At 38.1% G+C, this 18,625-nt stretch overlaps 1 protein-coding gene across 2 annotated transcripts in view; it reads left to right on the top strand.

Moving 5' to 3' along the window:
* The window catches only part of ACAD11 (acyl-CoA dehydrogenase family member 11), a 102,341-nt gene extending 84,268 nt beyond the window's left edge, over positions 1–18,073 (top strand). For both annotated transcript variants that reach the window (XM_017505700.2, XM_037730346.1), the window contains exons 17-20: positions 117–271; positions 14,925–15,041; positions 16,210–16,319; positions 17,122–18,073. In XM_017505700.2, coding sequence (XP_017361189.1) covers positions 117–271; positions 14,925–15,041; positions 16,210–16,319; positions 17,122–17,236 — 497 coding nt within the window. In that variant the 3' untranslated portion in view covers positions 17,237–18,073. The remainder of the gene's footprint in view (positions 1–116; positions 272–14,924; positions 15,042–16,209; positions 16,320–17,121) is intronic.
* The last annotated feature ends 552 nt before the right edge of the window (positions 18,074–18,625 follow it).

Below are 18,625 nucleotides of genomic sequence, written 5' to 3'. Positions count from 1 at the left end.
TTTGCCAGAATGACCTTTTTAAGGGTAGCTCATCACTTTCCCAGGATTTGTATAAATAACAAAAGGAATGAGCTAGGCCATTTTTACATTCTCTTTTTCTTCCCCTTTCTTCCCAGGTGAAGGTAGGGGATTTGAAATTTCCCAAGGCCGCCTTGGACCTGGCAGAATCCACCACTGTATGAGAGCAATAGGTTTGGCGGAGCGTGCTTTGCAGATCATGTGTGAGCGGGCAACACAAAGGGTAGCCTTTAAGAAGAAGTTGTTTGCACATGTAAGGATGATTACTTATTTGAATTTATTGTAGCCCAGTGCACTACACTAACGTTGAACAAAAACATTACTTGTGAGAGAGAGACTTTCTCTGCATTAACAAGGTGATTCTTTTCCATAAGGCATACTTATATCTGTATTTAAATGTAGTCTGATGAGAGGTATTTATCTTTGTGAGAGATTAAGTAGTTCCTAAAGTGCTTCAACACCTCTGCACCATGTAGACAGTTCCTTCAACTTTCTCAGATTCTTGTTCTCTAGAGAACCTGGAACATTAGAGCTCCCTGTGGACATGAAGGAGCTGTCATAAGGAAGAAGGTTTGCCTTGTCCTTTGGTTTCCTAGAAGAAATGAGGACATAGAAGTGTCAAGATATAGGAAAACAGCCCAAAACTCAGGGAAAGGAGAAACATTCTAATAGACATAAAAGTAGAGTCACCTTCTTCAGGAGGACTTGAGTTCTCTGTCACTGGAGAAACACAAGTAGAAATGGGATCAACATTTTGTGAGATATTCATGATTTTTTGAATTTTTGTCTATAAATTGCATACTACTGAGTCTGTTGTCACAAAGCTCTGTAAACATAGTTACACGTGGACCATATAATAAAAATTAGAAAATATGTATTGAGAGGATTTAGAAGGTATTATTTCAGACTTCCTTGGAAAGTCTTTTATAGAGAAGTAGGATATCCAAATCACCTCCCTTCTAAGTTTTAAGAAGGCAAGAAAAACTATTATTAAGTGTTAGCTCTTTATTATTGCTAACATGTTAGTGTTAGGTCAAATTTGCAGTGATGGAATTGTATTTGTGTTTGCTGAACGTGTATATTTTAGTACATTGGTCTCCTTGTACATTTCTGACCATCCTATAAAATATATTTTTTACCTTAAATTATTATCATCTATGTTTGCTTTCTGTAAAGTATTATTCAGCATGTATATGATTTATTTGTATAGTTTTTTTTAACTGAAAATCTATAGCCTGCTTTATGACACTACACCTGGGACAAATTTGTTGGGAGCCCTTTTAGTGTACGGCAAAGGCAAGGGTTCAGCTGTTAGCTGGTCACTGTGGGAGGAGGTGAGAAAGTGTGACCTTCTGGGACCCTGGATATAGCCCCTGATGCTGCTGAAGAAGGATGAAGAGGTGCTCAGGGCACCACCATTACTTCTTACCCTTTTCTCTTCTCAAGCTTGCATGCAAACCCTGGAGCCAGGGTGAAGGGAGAACACAGTAAAGTCGACAGACGGGCATCTTGAATGCAGAAAAGCACTCTGCGCAAGTTCTGCTTTCATGCTGGTGTTTTAATACTACACTAGTAAAAAATTTCCCTTCCACCTTTTAAAGTTAATGTGTCACGTAGAGCAAGCCTGGCTTTTTAACAAATAAGCCTGTCTTCACTGGAAACTCCTCACATCTGGCACAAATAATGTGACCTGGCAGAAGCAAAAAGATGTGTGAGCATGTCATGAACAAAAATCTGGGCCAGCTTTTTAAAAAAATTATTTGAAAGGAACATTTCATTTCTTTGAATTTGGAGGTTCCTTCCAGCTGCCTTCTAATTTAGGTTATAATAAAAAGTCTCCATCCAAGTTCTGTCTCAGGAAATACATTTGGCAATTCCCTAGAGCACCTAGTTTCTATCCATTTAATGCTTTTCAGTAACTCTAGGGTCTATAGAGACCCAGCTGAGAATACTTCCTTTATTCTAAAGCTGAGAAGTAAATGTATTTTAAGTCTGTTCATGAAGTTATAAAATTATAATTATCCTCTTTTACAGCCATGAAAAAATATTCATTGACCACCAGCAACTTGTTTGGAATTAATTCAGAACCATGTTTCAACCTCTAGGGCAGGGCCATCTAAAAGAAATACACAATGAGCCTTAAATGTAATTTTAAATTTTCTAATAGCAACATTTTTTAAAAGTAAAAAGAAAAAGATGGAATTAATTTTAATAATATATTTTATTTAACCCAATATATCAAAAATATTATTTCAACATAAAATCTGTGTAAAAATTATTAATGAGATACTTTATGTTTTAATATTTATTCTTCAAAATGGGGTGCATATTTTATACTTCTAGTACATTTCAATTCAGACGAGGCATGTTTCAACTACTCAGTAGCCACATATTAAGTGGCTATCACGTTGAACATCACTGCTTTAGGGAAACGCTAATCAAATATCTTCTGGTGAAGAGCAAACATGATCAAACATAAAAATGGCTAAGGTGTTCTCACTCTTAAGTGGGGAGCTGAACAATGAGAACACATGGACCCGGGGAGGGGAACAACACACACCGGGGCCAGTCAGAGGGTGGGGGCAAGGAGAGGGAGAGCATTGTGACAAATAGCTAATGCACGTGGGGCTTACAACCTAGATGACATATTGATAAGTGCAGCAAACCACCATGGCACCCACATACCTACATAACAGACCTACGCTTTCTGCACTTGTATCCCAGAACTTAAAGTAAAATGATAAAACAAAAGAAATGACAATAAAAGGAGAATTAGTGAAAAAAAAATGGCTAAGGTGTAAGGAAGGGGTCCACTTTCAATCTCCTGCATATGGCTAGCCAGTTATCCCAGCACCATTTATTGATAAGGGAGTCCTTTTTCTCCATTGCTTGTTTTTGCCAGCGTTGTCAAAGATCAGATGGTTGTAGGTATGTGGCCCCATTTCTGGGCTCTCTATTCTGTTACACTGGTCTATGTACCTGTTTTTGTACTAGTACCATGCTGTTTTGGTTCCTGTAGCTTTGTAGTATAGTTTGAAGTCAAGTAGCATGATGCCCCAGCTTTGTTCTTTTTTCTTCTTTCTTGTTCTTTGCCTTGGCTATTTGGGCTCTTTCTTGGTTCCATATAAATTTATAATAGCTTTTCCTAGTTCTGTGAAGAATGTCACTGGTAGCTTGATAGGACTAGCATTGAATCTATAAATTGTTCTGGGCAGCATGGTCATTTCAATGATGTTGATTCTTTCTGTCCATGATCATGGAATGTTTTTCCATCTGTTTATGTCACATCTGATTCCTTTTTCTTTTCTTTTCTTTTTTTTTAATTCTCACTCTCTCACCCAGGCTGGAGTGCAGTGGCATGATCTCAGCTCCCTGCAACCTCTGCCTCCTATGTTCAGGTGATTCTCCTGCCTCAGCCTTCCAAGCAGCTTGGATTACAGGCACCCACCACCATGCCTGGATAATTTTTTGTGTTTTTAGTAGAGATAGGGTTTCGCCATGTTGGTCAGGCTGGTCTTGAACTCCTGACTTTGTGATCTGCCTGCCTTGGCCTCCCAAAGTGCTGGGATTACAGGTGTGAGCCACTGCACTCGGCCATCTCTGATTTCTTTGATCACTGTTTTGTAGTTCTCCTTGGAGAGACTTTTTACCTCCCTGGTTAGCTCTATTCCTAGGTATTTTATTCTTTTTGTGGCAATTCTGAATGGGATTGCATTCCTGATTTGGCTCTTGGGGAGTGCTAGTGATTTTTGTATGTTGATTTTGTATCCTAAGACTTTGCTGAAGTTGTTTATCAGCTTAAGGAGATTTTGGGCTGAGACTGTGGAGGTTTCTAGACATACAATCATGTCTTTTGCAAACAGATTGTTTGACTTCCTCTCTTCCTATTTTGATGCCCTTTCTTTCTTTCTCTTGCCTGATTGTTCTGGCCAGGATTTCCAATACTGTGTTGAATAGGAGTGGTGAGAGAGGTCATCCTTGTCTTGCACCAGTTTTCAAGGGGAATGCTTCCAGTGTTTGCCCATTCAGTATGATGTTGGCTATGGTTTTGTCATAAATGGCTCTTATTATTTTGAGGTATGTTCCTCCAATACCTAGTTTATTAAGAGTTTTTAATAACATGAAGCGGTGTTGAATTTTATTGAAAGCCTTTTCTGCATCTATTGAGATCATCATGTGGTTTTTGTCTTTAGTTCTATGTGATGAATCAGATTTATTGATTTGTGTATGTTGAATCAACCTTGCATCCCAACGATACAGCCCACCTGATCATGGTGGATAAGCTTTTTGATGTGTTGCTGGATTCTGTTTGCCAGTATTTTATTGCGGATCAAAGACCAAACATAAAACCCCAAACTATAAAAACCCAGGAAAACAACGTAGGCAGTGCCATCCTGGACATAGGAATGGGCAAAGATATCATGACAACAATGCCAAAAGCAAAAATTGACAAACGCAATTTAATTAAACTAACAACAAAAGCAAAAATTGACAAATGCAATGTAATAAAACTGACGAGCTTCTGCACAGCCAAAGAAACTATCAAGAGAGTAAATAGACAACCTACAGAAAGGGAGAAAATTTAGAAAACTGTGTGCATCTGACAAGTCTAACATTCAACATCTATAAGGAACTTAAACAAATTTACAAAAAAGTAGGCAGAAGACATGAACAGACACTTTTCAAAGAAGACAGACATGTGGCCAACAAGCATGAAAAAAAGCTGAAAATCACTGATCTTTAGAGAAATGCAAATCAAAACCACAGTGAGATGCTACCTAACACTCCTCAGAATGGCTGTTATTAAAAACTCAAAAAATAACATGTTGGCAAGGTTGTGGAGAAAAAGGAAGACTTATACACTGTTGGTGGTAGTTCAACCATTGTAGAAAACCATGTGATGATTCCTCAAAGAACTTAAAACAGAAACACCATTTGATCCAGCAATCCCATTACTGGGTATATACCCAAAGGTATATAAGTCGTTAAAAAGACACATGCATGCATATGTTCAGTACAGCACTATTCATAATAGCAAAGACATGAAATCAACCTAAATGGTCATAAATGATAGACTAGATAAAGAAAAGTTGGTACATATACACTAGGCAATACTATGTAGCCATAAAAATAATAAGTTGATGTCCTTTGTGGGAACATGGTCGTTATTCTTAGCAAGCTAACACAGAAACAGAAAACTAAATACCATATGTTCTCACTTATTGGTGGGAGCTAAATGATGAGAACACATGGACCCATCAAGGGAAATAACAGACATGGTGGCCTACCACAGGGTAGAGGGTGGGAGGAGGGAGAAGGTTGGGAAAAATAACTAGTGGGTACTAGAATTAAAACCTGGGTGATGAAATAATCTGTACAATAAACGCCCATGACATGAGTTTACCTATATAACAAACTTGTACATGTACCCCTGAATGTAAAAGAAATGTTAAAAATAAATTCAAAATTAAAAAGATATGATTACCATCAGAAAAAAATAAAATATGATCTGGAAAACATAGGTATGGGTAGGTTAATGTGACTTGAATTAAAGCACCGTAATTGTCTGTTGGCTTAACTAATTTGTAAACATCAATTCTATGTTAGCTTAACAATAACGCACAACACTCGGACCAACTCAATTCTGTGTTTAGAATTGGAAACCAAAAAATTCATTGGAGGCAGCAGATGCATTTAGTATGCCCCCTGGGTTTCACTGAGCAATTTTTAATGTTTGGATGCCTGTGAGACTTAGGGTGAGGTTTGATTTTCATATTTTTCCACCGACCTCCCCGTTTCTCTTACAAGTTCTGACAAATTGGGAAAACTCAGAGAATGTTTTCTCAGCTAAACAAGAAGCAAGTACCAATTTTTAAATTCAACTTTTCATTTTGAGATAATTACAGTCTCACATACAGGTATAAGAAATAACATATGGATCTCTTGAATCCTTTACCCAATTTCCCCAGTGGTAACATCTTGCAAAACTAGAATATAATATCAGAACCAGGATGTGGTCATGAATATAGTCAGATCCAGAGCATTCCATTCACTGCAAGGATCCTTCATGTTGTCCTTTTATAGCCACATCTAGTTTGCTTCCACCCCAACCTCCTCATTAACTCTTGGCAAACGCTAATCTGTTCTTCATTTTTACAAGTTTGTCATTCCAAGAATGGAATCATACAGTATATAAACATTTGAGGCTGGCTGTTTTCACTCAACATAATTTTTTAGAGATTTATCCAGGTTGTGTTTATCAGCAGTTGGTTCATTTTTATTGTTGCGTAGAATTCCTTAGTCTAGATATACTACAGTTTGTTTAAATGTTTACCTGTTGAGGGACATCTGGGTGGTTCCAGGTCTGTGCTTTTGCAAATAAAGTTTCTATAAACATTTGTGTAGGTTTCTGTCTAAATATAAGTTTTTGTTTCTCTGAGATAAATGCCCACAATTGCAATTACTGTGTCATCCGGTAGTTGCATGTTTAGTTTTTTGAGAAACTGCTAAACTTTTCTATTTTTGATTCTAACCAACTGTGTATGAGTGATTGTTTCTCTACATGCCCTCCAGCATATGGTGTTGTCACTACTTTTTAATTTTAGCCATTTGGATGGGTTTGTAGTGATATCTCACTGTGGCTTTAAGCTCAGGTGCCCTATTGGTGAATCATGTCGAACATCTTTTCATGTGCTTATTTGCCATCTTATGTCCTCTTTTGTTCATGTCCTATGTCCATGTCCTAGATCACTTTTTCTTCTTACTATTGAATTTTGAGAGTTCTTTATTCATTCCAGATACTATCCTGTCAGATATGTAATTTACAAATACTTTCTCCTACTCTGTATCTTGTCTTTTCATCCTCTTAACAGGGTCATTCACAGAACAAAAGTGTTTAATTTTAATGAACTCTCATGTGTCAATTTTTGCTTATATGGGTCATTCTTTTGGTGTCAAGTCTAATAACTCTGCCTAATCCTATATTCTGAAGATTTTCTCCTGTAATGTTTCTCTAGAAGTTTCACATTTTACATTTTGAGTCTGCTTACATTTTGAGTTAATTTTTATATAAGACTTAGGTCAAGGTTCGTATATGTGTGTGTGTGTATGTGTGTGTCCAATTGCTTCAGCAACATTTTTTGAAAAGGCTATCTTTCCTCCATTGAATTGTTTTTATGCCTTTCTCAAGAATCAGTCAGACTGATTATTGTGTGGGTTTGTTTCTGGGTTGTCTCTTCTGTCCTAATTATCCATGTGTCAATCTCTCTGCCAACACCACACGGTCTTCGTTACTATGGTTATATAATTAGTCTTCCGATAAGCTGGGCTGATTCCTCTCAGTTTAGACTTCTCTTTCAAAAGTGTTTCAGCTATTTTGGGCCTTTACATATAATTTTAAAATAATTTTGTCTATATCTGCAAACATTGAGAAAAATTGCTATCCTAACTATGTTGAGTTTTCTATTCTATTATTTAGCTCTTCTTGGGTTTCTTTTGTCATCTACACACATCACCTCCTCTGTGTGTAGTTTTCAGCATGCAAGCCCTATACATAAGTATTTCAGTTTTGACCAATTATAGTAAGTACTGTGTTTTTAATTTCAGAGTCTATTACTAGTATATAGAAATACAGTTACATTTTTTATTTTTTTTGAGACAGAGTTTCGCGCTTGTTGCCTGGGCTGGAGTGCAGTGGCGTGATCTCAGCTCACTGCAACCTCTGCCTCCCAGGTTCAAGCGATTCTCCTGCCTCGGCCTCCCACGTAGCTGGGATTACAGGTGTCTGCCAACAAGCCTAATTTTTTTGTATTTTTTGTAGAAATGGGGTTCACCATGTTGTATGTTTATCTCATACCATGTGGCCTCATTGAACTCACTCATTAGTTCTAGGAGTTTTTTGTAGATGGCTTGGGATTTTTCATAGATAATCATGTCATCTGTAAATAAGGAACAGTTTTATTTATTTTTTTCTGATATGTATGCCTTTTATCTCCTTCCTTTGTCTTATTGCACTGGCTAGAATTTCTAATACTATGTTGATTAAGAGTGGTAAGAACTGACGTTCTTACCTTGTTCTCTGTCTTAGGAGAATGTGAGGTATAATGTTAGCTTTGGAATTTTTGTAGCTGTCCTGTTGTAGATGCCACCATGCCGGCCCTATATCATTATGTTTGATGTACATTTCTTCTAAATAACATATAGTTGGGTCATATTTTTAATCCACTTTATTAATCTTTTTCTTTATAATAACTGATATGTTAGGGCTTAAATCTGACATTTTATTTTTTGTTTTCTGTTTGTTCTCTCTGATTATTGTTTTTTAATTTTCCTTTTCCTGCATTCCTATGGGCTAATTTAACATTTTTAGAACTCCATTTTGATTTATTTATAGTGTTTTTTGAGTGTATCTCTTTGTATAACTCTTTTGCTGGTTGTTCTAGGTATTATATATAGATGTGTATCTATCTGTTCACCTTTCTCTCTAGATCTTATCAGAGTGTTCTGGTGTTATCATTTTACCAGTTTGAGTAAAATATAGAAATTTTACCTTCCTTTAAGTTTCTTTAACTGCTCCCATTTAGAATATAATTGTTTTGGGCCAGGTGCAGTAGTTCATGCCTGTAATCCTACACTTTGGGAGACCGAGGTGGTGGATCCCTTGAGGTCAGGAGTTCGAGACCAGCCTGGCCAACATGGCAAAACCCTGTCTCTACTAAAACTACAAAAATTAGCTGAGAGTGGTGGTGTGTACTTGTAATCCCAGCTATTCGGGAGGCTGAGGCACGAGAATTGCTTGAACCCAGGAGGCAGAGGTTGCAGTGAGCTGATGTCATGCCACTGCATTCCAGCCTGGGCAATAGAGTGAGAATCCATCTCTAAATAAATAAATAATATAATTATCTTAATTATTTTCTCTAAATAAATTTAGAACAACATAAGGGTTATAATTTTTGCCTCCACAAACAAATTGTATTAGCTATATTTTTGTTGATTGTGTTCTTTCTTCTTTCCTGATTTTCCAAGGTTTTTTCTTTTATCTTTTCCTTTCCATTTAGAGAACTTCCTCTAGAACTTCCTTTAATATTTCTTTTAGGGTCTAAAGGTGACAAATTCTGTTTTCCTTCATCTAAGAATATCTTATTTCTACTTTATTCCTGAAGGATATCCACACTGGATATAGGTTTCTTTTCTTTCAGAACTAGAAAAATATTGTGCCACTTCATTCTGACATATATATATTTCCCCACTATAGGTAAGGTGTCATTTTTCTCTGGTGCTTTGAATACTTTTTTATCTCTATATTTTCAGAAATTTAATTTGGATGTGTGTTGGTATGGATTTCCGGGATTTATCCTGCTTGGGATTCACCCAGCCACTTGAATCTCCAGGTTTAGGTCTCTTGCTAAATTTGGGATGTTTTCAGCCATTGTTTCTTCAAGTACTTTTTCAGCCTCACTCTTTCTCTTCTTTCTGGAATCTGGTGATGTGAATGGTAGATCTTTTGTTATAATTCTACATGTTCCCATGATGCTGTTCTTCTTTTTTTTACAGTTTGTTTTCTGTCTGTGGTTTAGGTTGGGTTGTTTCTATTGTCCTGTCTTCCAGTTCACTCAATTTTTTTTTCCTCTGTCCCCTTTATTCTGCTTTGGAACCCACCCACTGAGCTTTTTTATTTGAACTGTTGTTATATTTTTTTAGTTATAAAATACCCATTTGGTTTTTCTTTAAATCTTTTATATCTTTGATGAGGTTTTCTATTTTTTTTAATTGCTTGAGTTGTGTTTGTAACTGCTCACTGAAGCATTTTTATCATAACTGCTTGAAAATTTTGTCAGAAATTCTAACATCTCTATTATCTGGGTGTGTTAGTCCATTTTGTAGTGCCATAAAGGAATACCTGAGACTGGATAATTTATAAAGAAAGGAGGTTTTGTTCAACTCATGGTTCTGCAGGCTGTACAAGCCTAGTGCCAGTATCTACTTCTGGGGAGGTCTCAGGAAGCTTACAATCATGGCAGAAGGTAAACGGGGAGCCAGAACATCACATGGCTAGAGAGGGAACGAGAGAGATAAGGGAGTGACCAGACTGTTTTAAACAGTCAGATCTCATGTGAACTCATTACTGCAAAGAAGTCATCAAACCATTCAAGAGGGGTATTCTCCCATAGCCCAGACACCTCTCACTGTCCTGCTTGGGATTCACCCAGCTTCTTGAATCTCCAGGTTTAGGTCTCTTGCCAAATGTGGGATGTTTTCAGTCATTGTTTCTTCAAGTACTTTTTCAGCTTCACTCCTCTTCTTCCTGGAATCTGGTGATGTGAATGGTGGATCTTTTGTTCTTTTGTTATAATTCCACATGTTCCTATGATGCTGTTTTTTTTCTTTTCCTTCAGTTTGTTTTCTCTCTGTGGTTTAGTTTGGGTTCCACCTTCATGTTTCAACATACAAGTTGGAGGAGACAAGCGTCCAAACTATATAACCATGTCTTTTGATTTTTTAAAAATTCATTTTGAGTTGTTCCAGGTTTTTGGTATGATGGGCAATTTTTTAAATTGAAACCTGAACATTTTTATATTGTGAGACTCTGGACCTTTTTAAACCTTCTATTTTAGTTGAATTTTTTTGACTCCATTCTGTCAGGGAAAGGAGAGGCATCACCTCGTTACTGCTAGGCAGAGAGATAAGTCCAGGTTTCCCACCAGGCTTCCATTAGTACCTGAAGAGGATGATGCCATCATACTGCCAGGCGGGATGGAAGTCCAGGCATCCCATTAGGACTGCACTAACACTTCATAAGATGGGGGAGGGAGATTTATTACTGGCCAGTGGGGAGGAAAGCCCCAGCTCTTTACTTGGCACTATCTGATACTTTCCTGGCATGGGTGTTGGGGCATCTCATTACAGTGCTTACCAGGGTGGAAGCCTGTACTCCCCATCCTGCCTTTGCTGGTGTGAGGAGGGGTGGGGGCCAAGGTTTTTTTCTGTGGCGTTTAGCTACAGTAAAGCAGTTATTCTCTAAAAGATTTTTGGCTCTCTAGGTGCTGTTTTCCTGATCCTTTGGCAAGAGAGATTATGCTTTCGTTGGGGTGCTTTATGTTTTTGGTTTCTTTGTTTCATTTTGTTTTGGTCTGTGCTCACTGACATTTCCAGGTTACTAGATTCTTCAGCTGCTAGGAAGACTTTCAGCAGCTGAGATATATGAGGCAAAAAGAAAACCTAGGAAACTCACCACCAGGTTATTCTTTTGATCCTCAACTCCCTAAATAGTCTACCTTTACTCTACCTTTCAGCGTCTTCTTATGTTTGTTTTATAGAAAATGTCCAGGGTTATTGGCTGTACTTAACAGAAGGACTAGAGAAAAATATATCAATTCTATGCTTGTTAGAAGCAGGGAACATCAGACATACTGATTTTCTTAGTCTGTCTAGGCTCTCCATAAGCCACAATGCAGAGCTCTCTAGGAAAAGATGGATTGGAGAGTGGTGTCTGGAGCCAAGGCAGAAGTAGAGTCTCCTCCATTCCAGATCTAGGACTTAGGATGCACACACTCTAGTATGTGTGCAAAGCACATAAAGTTAACAATTTAGATGAAGTACACCAATTCCTCAAATCCCATAAACTATCAAAACTCACTGAAGATGAAATCGATAACTTGAATAGTTCTTACAACTATTGTTAGAAGTTGAATTCAAAGTTAAAAAGCTTCTGAAAAAAGAAATCTTCAGACCCAGATGATATTGCTGGTAAATTCTACTAAACAGTTAAAGAAGAAATAGCACCAATTTTACACAATCTCTTCCAGAAATAGAGGAGGAGGAAACTTGTCAACTCATTTTATGAGGCCAGAATTATCCAAATCCAAAACTAGACAAGAACAAACTATAGACTGATACAAATGCAAAAACCTTCAAGTATTAGCAAATAAAATCTATCAGTATGTAAAAGTAATCATACAAAATAATCAAGTAGGGTTTATCTCACAAATGCAAGCCTGATTTATATCTATAAATTGATAATTTAAAATAAATTATAATCTGCCAAACTAACAGCAAAAATTGCATGAACATTAAAAAATCACATGGTCATATCAATTGATGCTTTGGCATTTGACAAAATTCAGCATCTGTTTGTGATAGGAACTCTCAGCAAACTGGGAATACAAAGGAATTTACTTAGCTTTATACGGAGTATTTTTAAAAGTCTAACCTCATACATAATGATAAAAGATTAAATGGGCCGGGCGCGGTGGCTCACGCCTGTAATCCCAGCACTTTGGGAGGCCGAGGTGGGTGGGTCACGAGGTCAAGAGATCGAGACCATCCTGGTCAATATGGTGAAACCCCGTCTCTATTAAAACTACAAAAAATTAGCTGGGCATGGTGGCGCGTGCCTGTAATCCCAGCTACTCAGGAGGCTGAGGCAGGAGAATTGCCTGAACCCAGGAGGCGGAGGTTGCGGTGAGCCGAGATCGCGCCATTGCACTCCAGCCTGGGTAACAAGAGCGAAACTCCGTCTCAAAAAAAAAAAAAAAAAAAAAAAAAAAGATTAAATGGTTTCCCCCTAAAACTGAGAATGAGGCAGGAATGTTCACCCTCACTATTCCAATTCATGATCATAGGAGAATTCCTAGCCAGTGCAGTAAAACACGAGAAAAAAAGTGCATGTAGTTGAGGGGAAAAAAGAAGTAAAACTGGCACTGCTTGTAGATGACAATGTGATTGTATAGAAAATCCTAAGGAACCTATCAAATAAAATGACCATCCCAGAACTAATAAGTGAGTTTAGCAAAGTCACAGATACAAGGCCAATACATAACCATTTTATTTCTATATACAAGCAATGAACAATTGGGAACTGAAAGTTTTAAAATACCATTTACAAGTTTTTTTTTTTTTAAGTGCTACTCTGTCAAAACATGTACAATATCCACATGCTAAAAAGTAGAAAACAGTGATAAAATAAATCAAAGAAGACCTAAGTAAACACATGGATTAGACAACTAACAGATTAAATCCTCAAATTGATCTACAGACCTAAGGCAGTTCCAATCACAGTCCCAAAAGGGCCTTTTTGTAGATAAAGACAGGCTGATCCTAAAATTTATATGGAAATACAAAAAAACTAAAGTACCCTAAACAACTTGCAAAAGAAGAAAGCTGGATGAATCACACTACCCAATGTTAAGATTTACTCTATGCTACAGTAATCAGTGAGCAAAAGGAAAGCAAGTAGACCTTTGGAGCACAGGGAGTCCAGAAATAGATTCATAGAAATACAGGCCAATTGATTTTTTACATAGGTGCAAAGGCAGTTCAATGGAGAAAGTTTCATCTTTACAGTAAATGGTATTGCAACAACTGGACATGGATAGACAAAAGAATGACCCTTGATCTAAACCACACACCTCACACACAATTTTAACTTTAAATGGATCATAGATCTAAATGAAAAAGGTAGAACTGTAAACTTTTAGAAGAAAACATAGTGGAAAAATCATTTTCTGGGATTAGGCAAAATGTTTCTAAACATGCACCAAAAGCAAGACCCATATAAGAAAGAATTGACAAATTCCTTGTATGGCAAATGACTAGCGTCCTAAATACATAAAGGACACTCTAAATCAAGTAGTAAGAAAACAACCCAATTTAAAAATGGACAAAAGACTTTAACAGACATGTTACCAAAGAGGTAATGATATCAAAGAGGATATAGAGATGGCAAATCAGTACATTGAAGGAGATCAGCAGCAGTAGTCATTAGGGAAATGTAAATTAACCATGATATCTCTGTTTGCTGTTAAAATGACTGAAATAAAATATGATACTGAGTGCTGATGGTTTGAGGAGCAACTGGAACTCTCATACACTGCTAATAGGAATGCAAAATGTACAGCCACTATGGAAAACTGAAAGCTTCTTAATAAACATTTACCACTGACCCAACAATTCCACTCCAGTATCTGCTTTAAAAAGTGAAAGCATGTCCACACAAAAACCCATATACGAATGCACAGAAGCTCTATTAATAATAAAAAAAACTGACAACGACTGAAATGTCCTTCAACAGGCAAATGGATAAACAAACTGTAGTACATACTTACAATGGAATACTACTCAGCAGTAAAAAGGAATGAACAGTTGATACACAGAACAATTTGGATGAAATTCAAAGGCATTAAATTGAGTGAAAGAAGTTAGTCTCAAAATGATACATACTGTATGATTCTATTTATATCAAATTCTAGAAAAAGCAAAACTATAGCGATGGAGAAGCTATCAATGGTTACCAGAGGTTTGGAGTGGGAGAAGGGTGTGACTAAAAAGGGGCAGCCCCAGGAAGTTCTGTGGGAGATGGAGCTGTTCTGTGTTCTGACTGTGGTTAATCCAATCTATACACGTATTATAATTCATTGAACTGTCCACCAAAGAAAAGGTCATTTTTAATAAATAAATAACAATACAACAAATAGCTGCTGAACTGTCCCCACACTGAAATTGTGCTGAGAATTTTCTAGTTTACCTGTAGCAGCTTCACTACCATACATTTAGCCAAGTTTCCATAACAGCAGGCAGTTAGCATTCAGGAGGGCCCATGAGTGATTTGGCAGTAGGACAGTTGCTCAGTTCAGCCATCTCTACCTTAGACATTAAGATATCCAAAATAAATGATTTTTCTGGGAAAATAAAATGTCTTTCTAAAATCTTTCCATTTTAACATTAGCATTCCACAAGTATGTGGCTAGGCTGGTGTATATCAAATGAATTAACTCTTCCATTTGAAAATACATTGAGTAAAGCTTGTGAACAATCTCTGGCTTAGAGAGTGTTTTCACCAAACTACAAGACTGTGTTACATGTGAACATCAGATACCAGCTTAGCTCCTCCTTCCTTTTCTCCTCTGTAGGAGATTGTGGCTCACCAGATTGCTGAAAGCCGCATTGCTATTGAGAAGATCCGCTTGTTGACTCTGAAAGCCGCTCACAGCATAGACACTCTGGGCAGTGCTGGCGCTAGGAAGGAGGTGAGGCTACCCTCTCCCCTCCAACCACCAACTGCTGAGCCTTCTCCAGTTCTCTCAACCTGTTGGACATTTCCGTTTTCATGGCATCTTGATGGCACTCAGAATATTGGAAGCCCCATGTGATATTTGAGTTATAGATTATAAATGCCTGTCACTTGTTGCCTCCTAGCAAGTGCTTTAGGGAATGATTTTCAGGATGCAGAATATCTTCAGCATTCTTAAGATAGAGCAACAATGGAATGGAGGAAATCATAGGCTTTATACAGACCTGGAATTGCACCCACTCTGCCACTTTCTGCTAGCCTTGTGATCATGGGCAGCGTACTTAACCTTTCTGCCTAAGGCCTAGGGTTCTTGTGAAGAGTAACGAAGATGATATACGTAGAATATGCATGAAGTGAGTCACAGTGGCTCTCGCCGGAATCCCAGCCACTCGGGAGGTGAAAGTAGGAGAATTGTTTGAGGCCAGGGATTTGAGACCAGCCTGGGCAGCATAGTGAGACCCTGTCTCTTAAAACAAATTAGCCAACATGGTAGATGTCTGCAGTCAGGGAGGCTGAGGCAGGAGGATCTCTTGAGCCCAGGATTCTGAGGCAGCAGTAGTGAGCTGCAATCATGCCTCTGAACAGCCAGCCGCTGCACTGCAGTCTGGGTGACAGAGTGGGAGCCTGTCTCAAAAAACAAAACAGAAAAGAATGCACAGCATGATGCTGCTACACAGACAATGTTTCATAAAAGAGACCTCTCATCCTCTGCTTTCTTATGTTTCTGTCTTATATGAAATAAAGACATAATCATTTAATTCTAAAAGCCCATAAAACTGCTAACAGAAAACTAATTAGTGGGACAAAGACCCTTGGACAATTTTTATGATCCCTAAGGTGATAAATGTGATTTATCAGCTGCCTGAAATCCTTTTGGAAACAAGGCAAGTTATAAATAAATGAATGAAATGTAATTTGGAAGAGGTGTCTCTTTCCAGAGGGTCTGTATTGACTGAAATATGGCCATTAACTGCACTGCTGCAGGATCTGTTTGTTGGCTTTCATTAAATATCCTGTTTTAGTGGTCAGCTGGGTGTGGGAAAGTTCCCTTGTTCATTTCCCAGTTTTGCCACATTGTGTATAGTCTAAGAAAGAAGCATTCTTTTCATATCTTGCTTATGTAGATTGCAATGATCAAAGTGGCTGCCCCACGGGCTGTCTGCAAAATCGTTGACTGGGCCATCCAGGTTTGCGGGGGTGCTGGTGTTTCCCAGGATTACCCTCTGGCCAACATGTGAGTAGATGTAATTTAAGAATCATCTACATTGTATAGGCATGGAGGTAAAAAAAATTCTATAGATGACTTGACATTAATTGGTTAAAAGAAAATAATAATTTATTTTCAGTGTAATTGAAAGCTACATGAAGTGATATACATACTTTAATGCAGAGCTCAACATCAAGAAATAGTTGTTCTTATTATTACAATAATCATTTCATTCCATTATTACAATAATCATTTCATTCCATTATGTTAATTTTTACACTGAGGGGACCCACTGAGGATCCCAGGGCTGTAGATACAGCACGGGGGGGTTGCTGAATTTATTGCAGTACATGTCAGTGACTATTTAATATCTAGATTCTGATTACTGGGAGGCAGGAAGGGACATTCTCCATTCCCCATCTGTCCATTTCCACACATAATTACAGTGTCACCTTTTGTATCACACTGGAGATAGAGCCTCATCCTTCATCAGTGTTTAACCTTAAGAAAGAACTAAATATATAATATCATACCATTCACTGCCTGTTCTAAGTTCTAGCAACTTCTAGAAAACTGTAGCAAACCAAGAATGTGATGAACTGCACTGTACTTTGCCATTTAACGTTCCCAAGTTGGGAACTTTCAGATGGCATTTTAGAAGACCTTTGGCTTTTTTTCCTTGGTTTCCCTGGTACTCTTTTTCTTATCCTAACCTTGGTGGGATTTAAGAATTAATACAGTCTTGGTTTACAATCAGAGTGACTGATATCAAAGTATCATGTTCCTCTTCCATAGCTCCCTGTGATCCCTGCTTCTTTTGTTTTTTCAGGTATGCTGTAACCCGAGCCTTGCGTATAGCAGATGGACCTGACGAAGTTCACCTTTCAGCAATTGCAACAATGGAGCTGCAGGACCAAGCCAAAGAGCTGACAGCCAGGATGTAAGGAGAGCAGCACTGCCACATCCCACAGCAGAAACTCTCCTTTACACAAACTGCATTGGCTCCAATATTTGAATCTCATATTTTTTCAGCAGTTTGAGCACAGGATTAATTATTCATGCGTGGTAAAGATTTTAGCATCTATTTTGATTGGTGGGTTTTATTATTTCAAGGGTTAAGTTTAATAAGAAACGCTGTCGCTGTTGTCATTCAATCTAATGCCTCCTTGAGGCCAGGAGTTCGGGCAGGACTAACCTGGGCAACATAGTGAGACCCCATCTCTACAAAAAATTTAAAAATTAGTCAAGTGTGGTGGCACGTCCTTGCAGTCCTAGATACTTGGGAGGCTAAGGCAGGAGGATTGCTCGAGCCTAGGAGTTTGAGGTTACAGTGAGCTATGATCATGACATGGCGCACCAGCCTGGGTGACCGACGGAGACTCTGTTTCTAAAAATAAAAACAAATAAAAAATACATTTCTTCTTGGGGCGGGGTGGAGGTAGGGAGCAGGAATTTGACCTGGACTCTGATCCTGGTGTGTTGTGTGGGCCTTTTTAACATTTGCCACCGAGCCTTAATCTCACTGTACCTCACTTTACTTTTCATGTATTGCTGTTAATATTTTAATCTTAGAGGATCCTGACCTACTGAGGGTTTGCCATGTAGAAGCACCTTGAAATTCGTGAAACCACAATAAAGTACTTTATAAAATGTATCCTTATTTAAAGTGGATAAATTTTATAACTCAAACTATTTAACTTTTTGATTAATTTTAAAAGTTGTAATTTAGAAGACAGGATTGTTTTTTGACATTTAGAATTAAAGGCTATGTCTGGTCCTTATAATTTGGTAATTTGTTTCTCTGTGTGAGTAAAGCTGGCTGAATTGCTTGCTGATTTGTTTTAGTTAATCTATTGTCGTGTATCTGGCCATCCCTAAGGAAAGTCACTCCTGAATTTAGTCAGATAACATCTGGTTAAAAAGAATGGCAAAGTTTGTTTTGAAATGGAAAAAAGTCTTCAAAGGATAAAGTGAGATCAATTTCAGGGTCAGTGCCCAGTCCTGGTGAGTGAATGGGCCAAAGGTAAACGCCTCAGCCTTGTGGCCATTTCTAAGGCTCTGTCTCCTTAGGCTGTCACTGGGAGTCACTAAGCAGCCGTTTATCTGGGACAGTCTACCAGGCTTGCCAGGTGTTCAAAACCGCATGGTTTTAAAGTGAGAAACTGTCCTTTCTGATAACCAGATGGCAGGGACGAGTGGAGGGGAGAGAGCTCACCAGTCAGAGCTCTGTGGTGAAGAATGCTCCAAGAATGCCAAGTGGTCAGCGACAGAGGAGGAAAGTCTCAAGGAGTATCCTTGAGACTGCTGGATAGGGAAGACACCATGAGGCTCCA

This window comes from Cebus imitator, unplaced genomic scaffold (genome assembly GCF_001604975.1).
Source record: "Cebus imitator isolate Cc_AM_T3 unplaced genomic scaffold, Cebus_imitator-1.0 Scaffold340, whole genome shotgun sequence".
NCBI lineage: Eukaryota > Metazoa > Chordata > Mammalia > Primates > Cebidae > Cebus > Cebus imitator.
The sequence above is the reverse complement of the archived record's forward strand: the minus strand, read 5'-3'. Positions and strand labels throughout refer to the sequence as shown.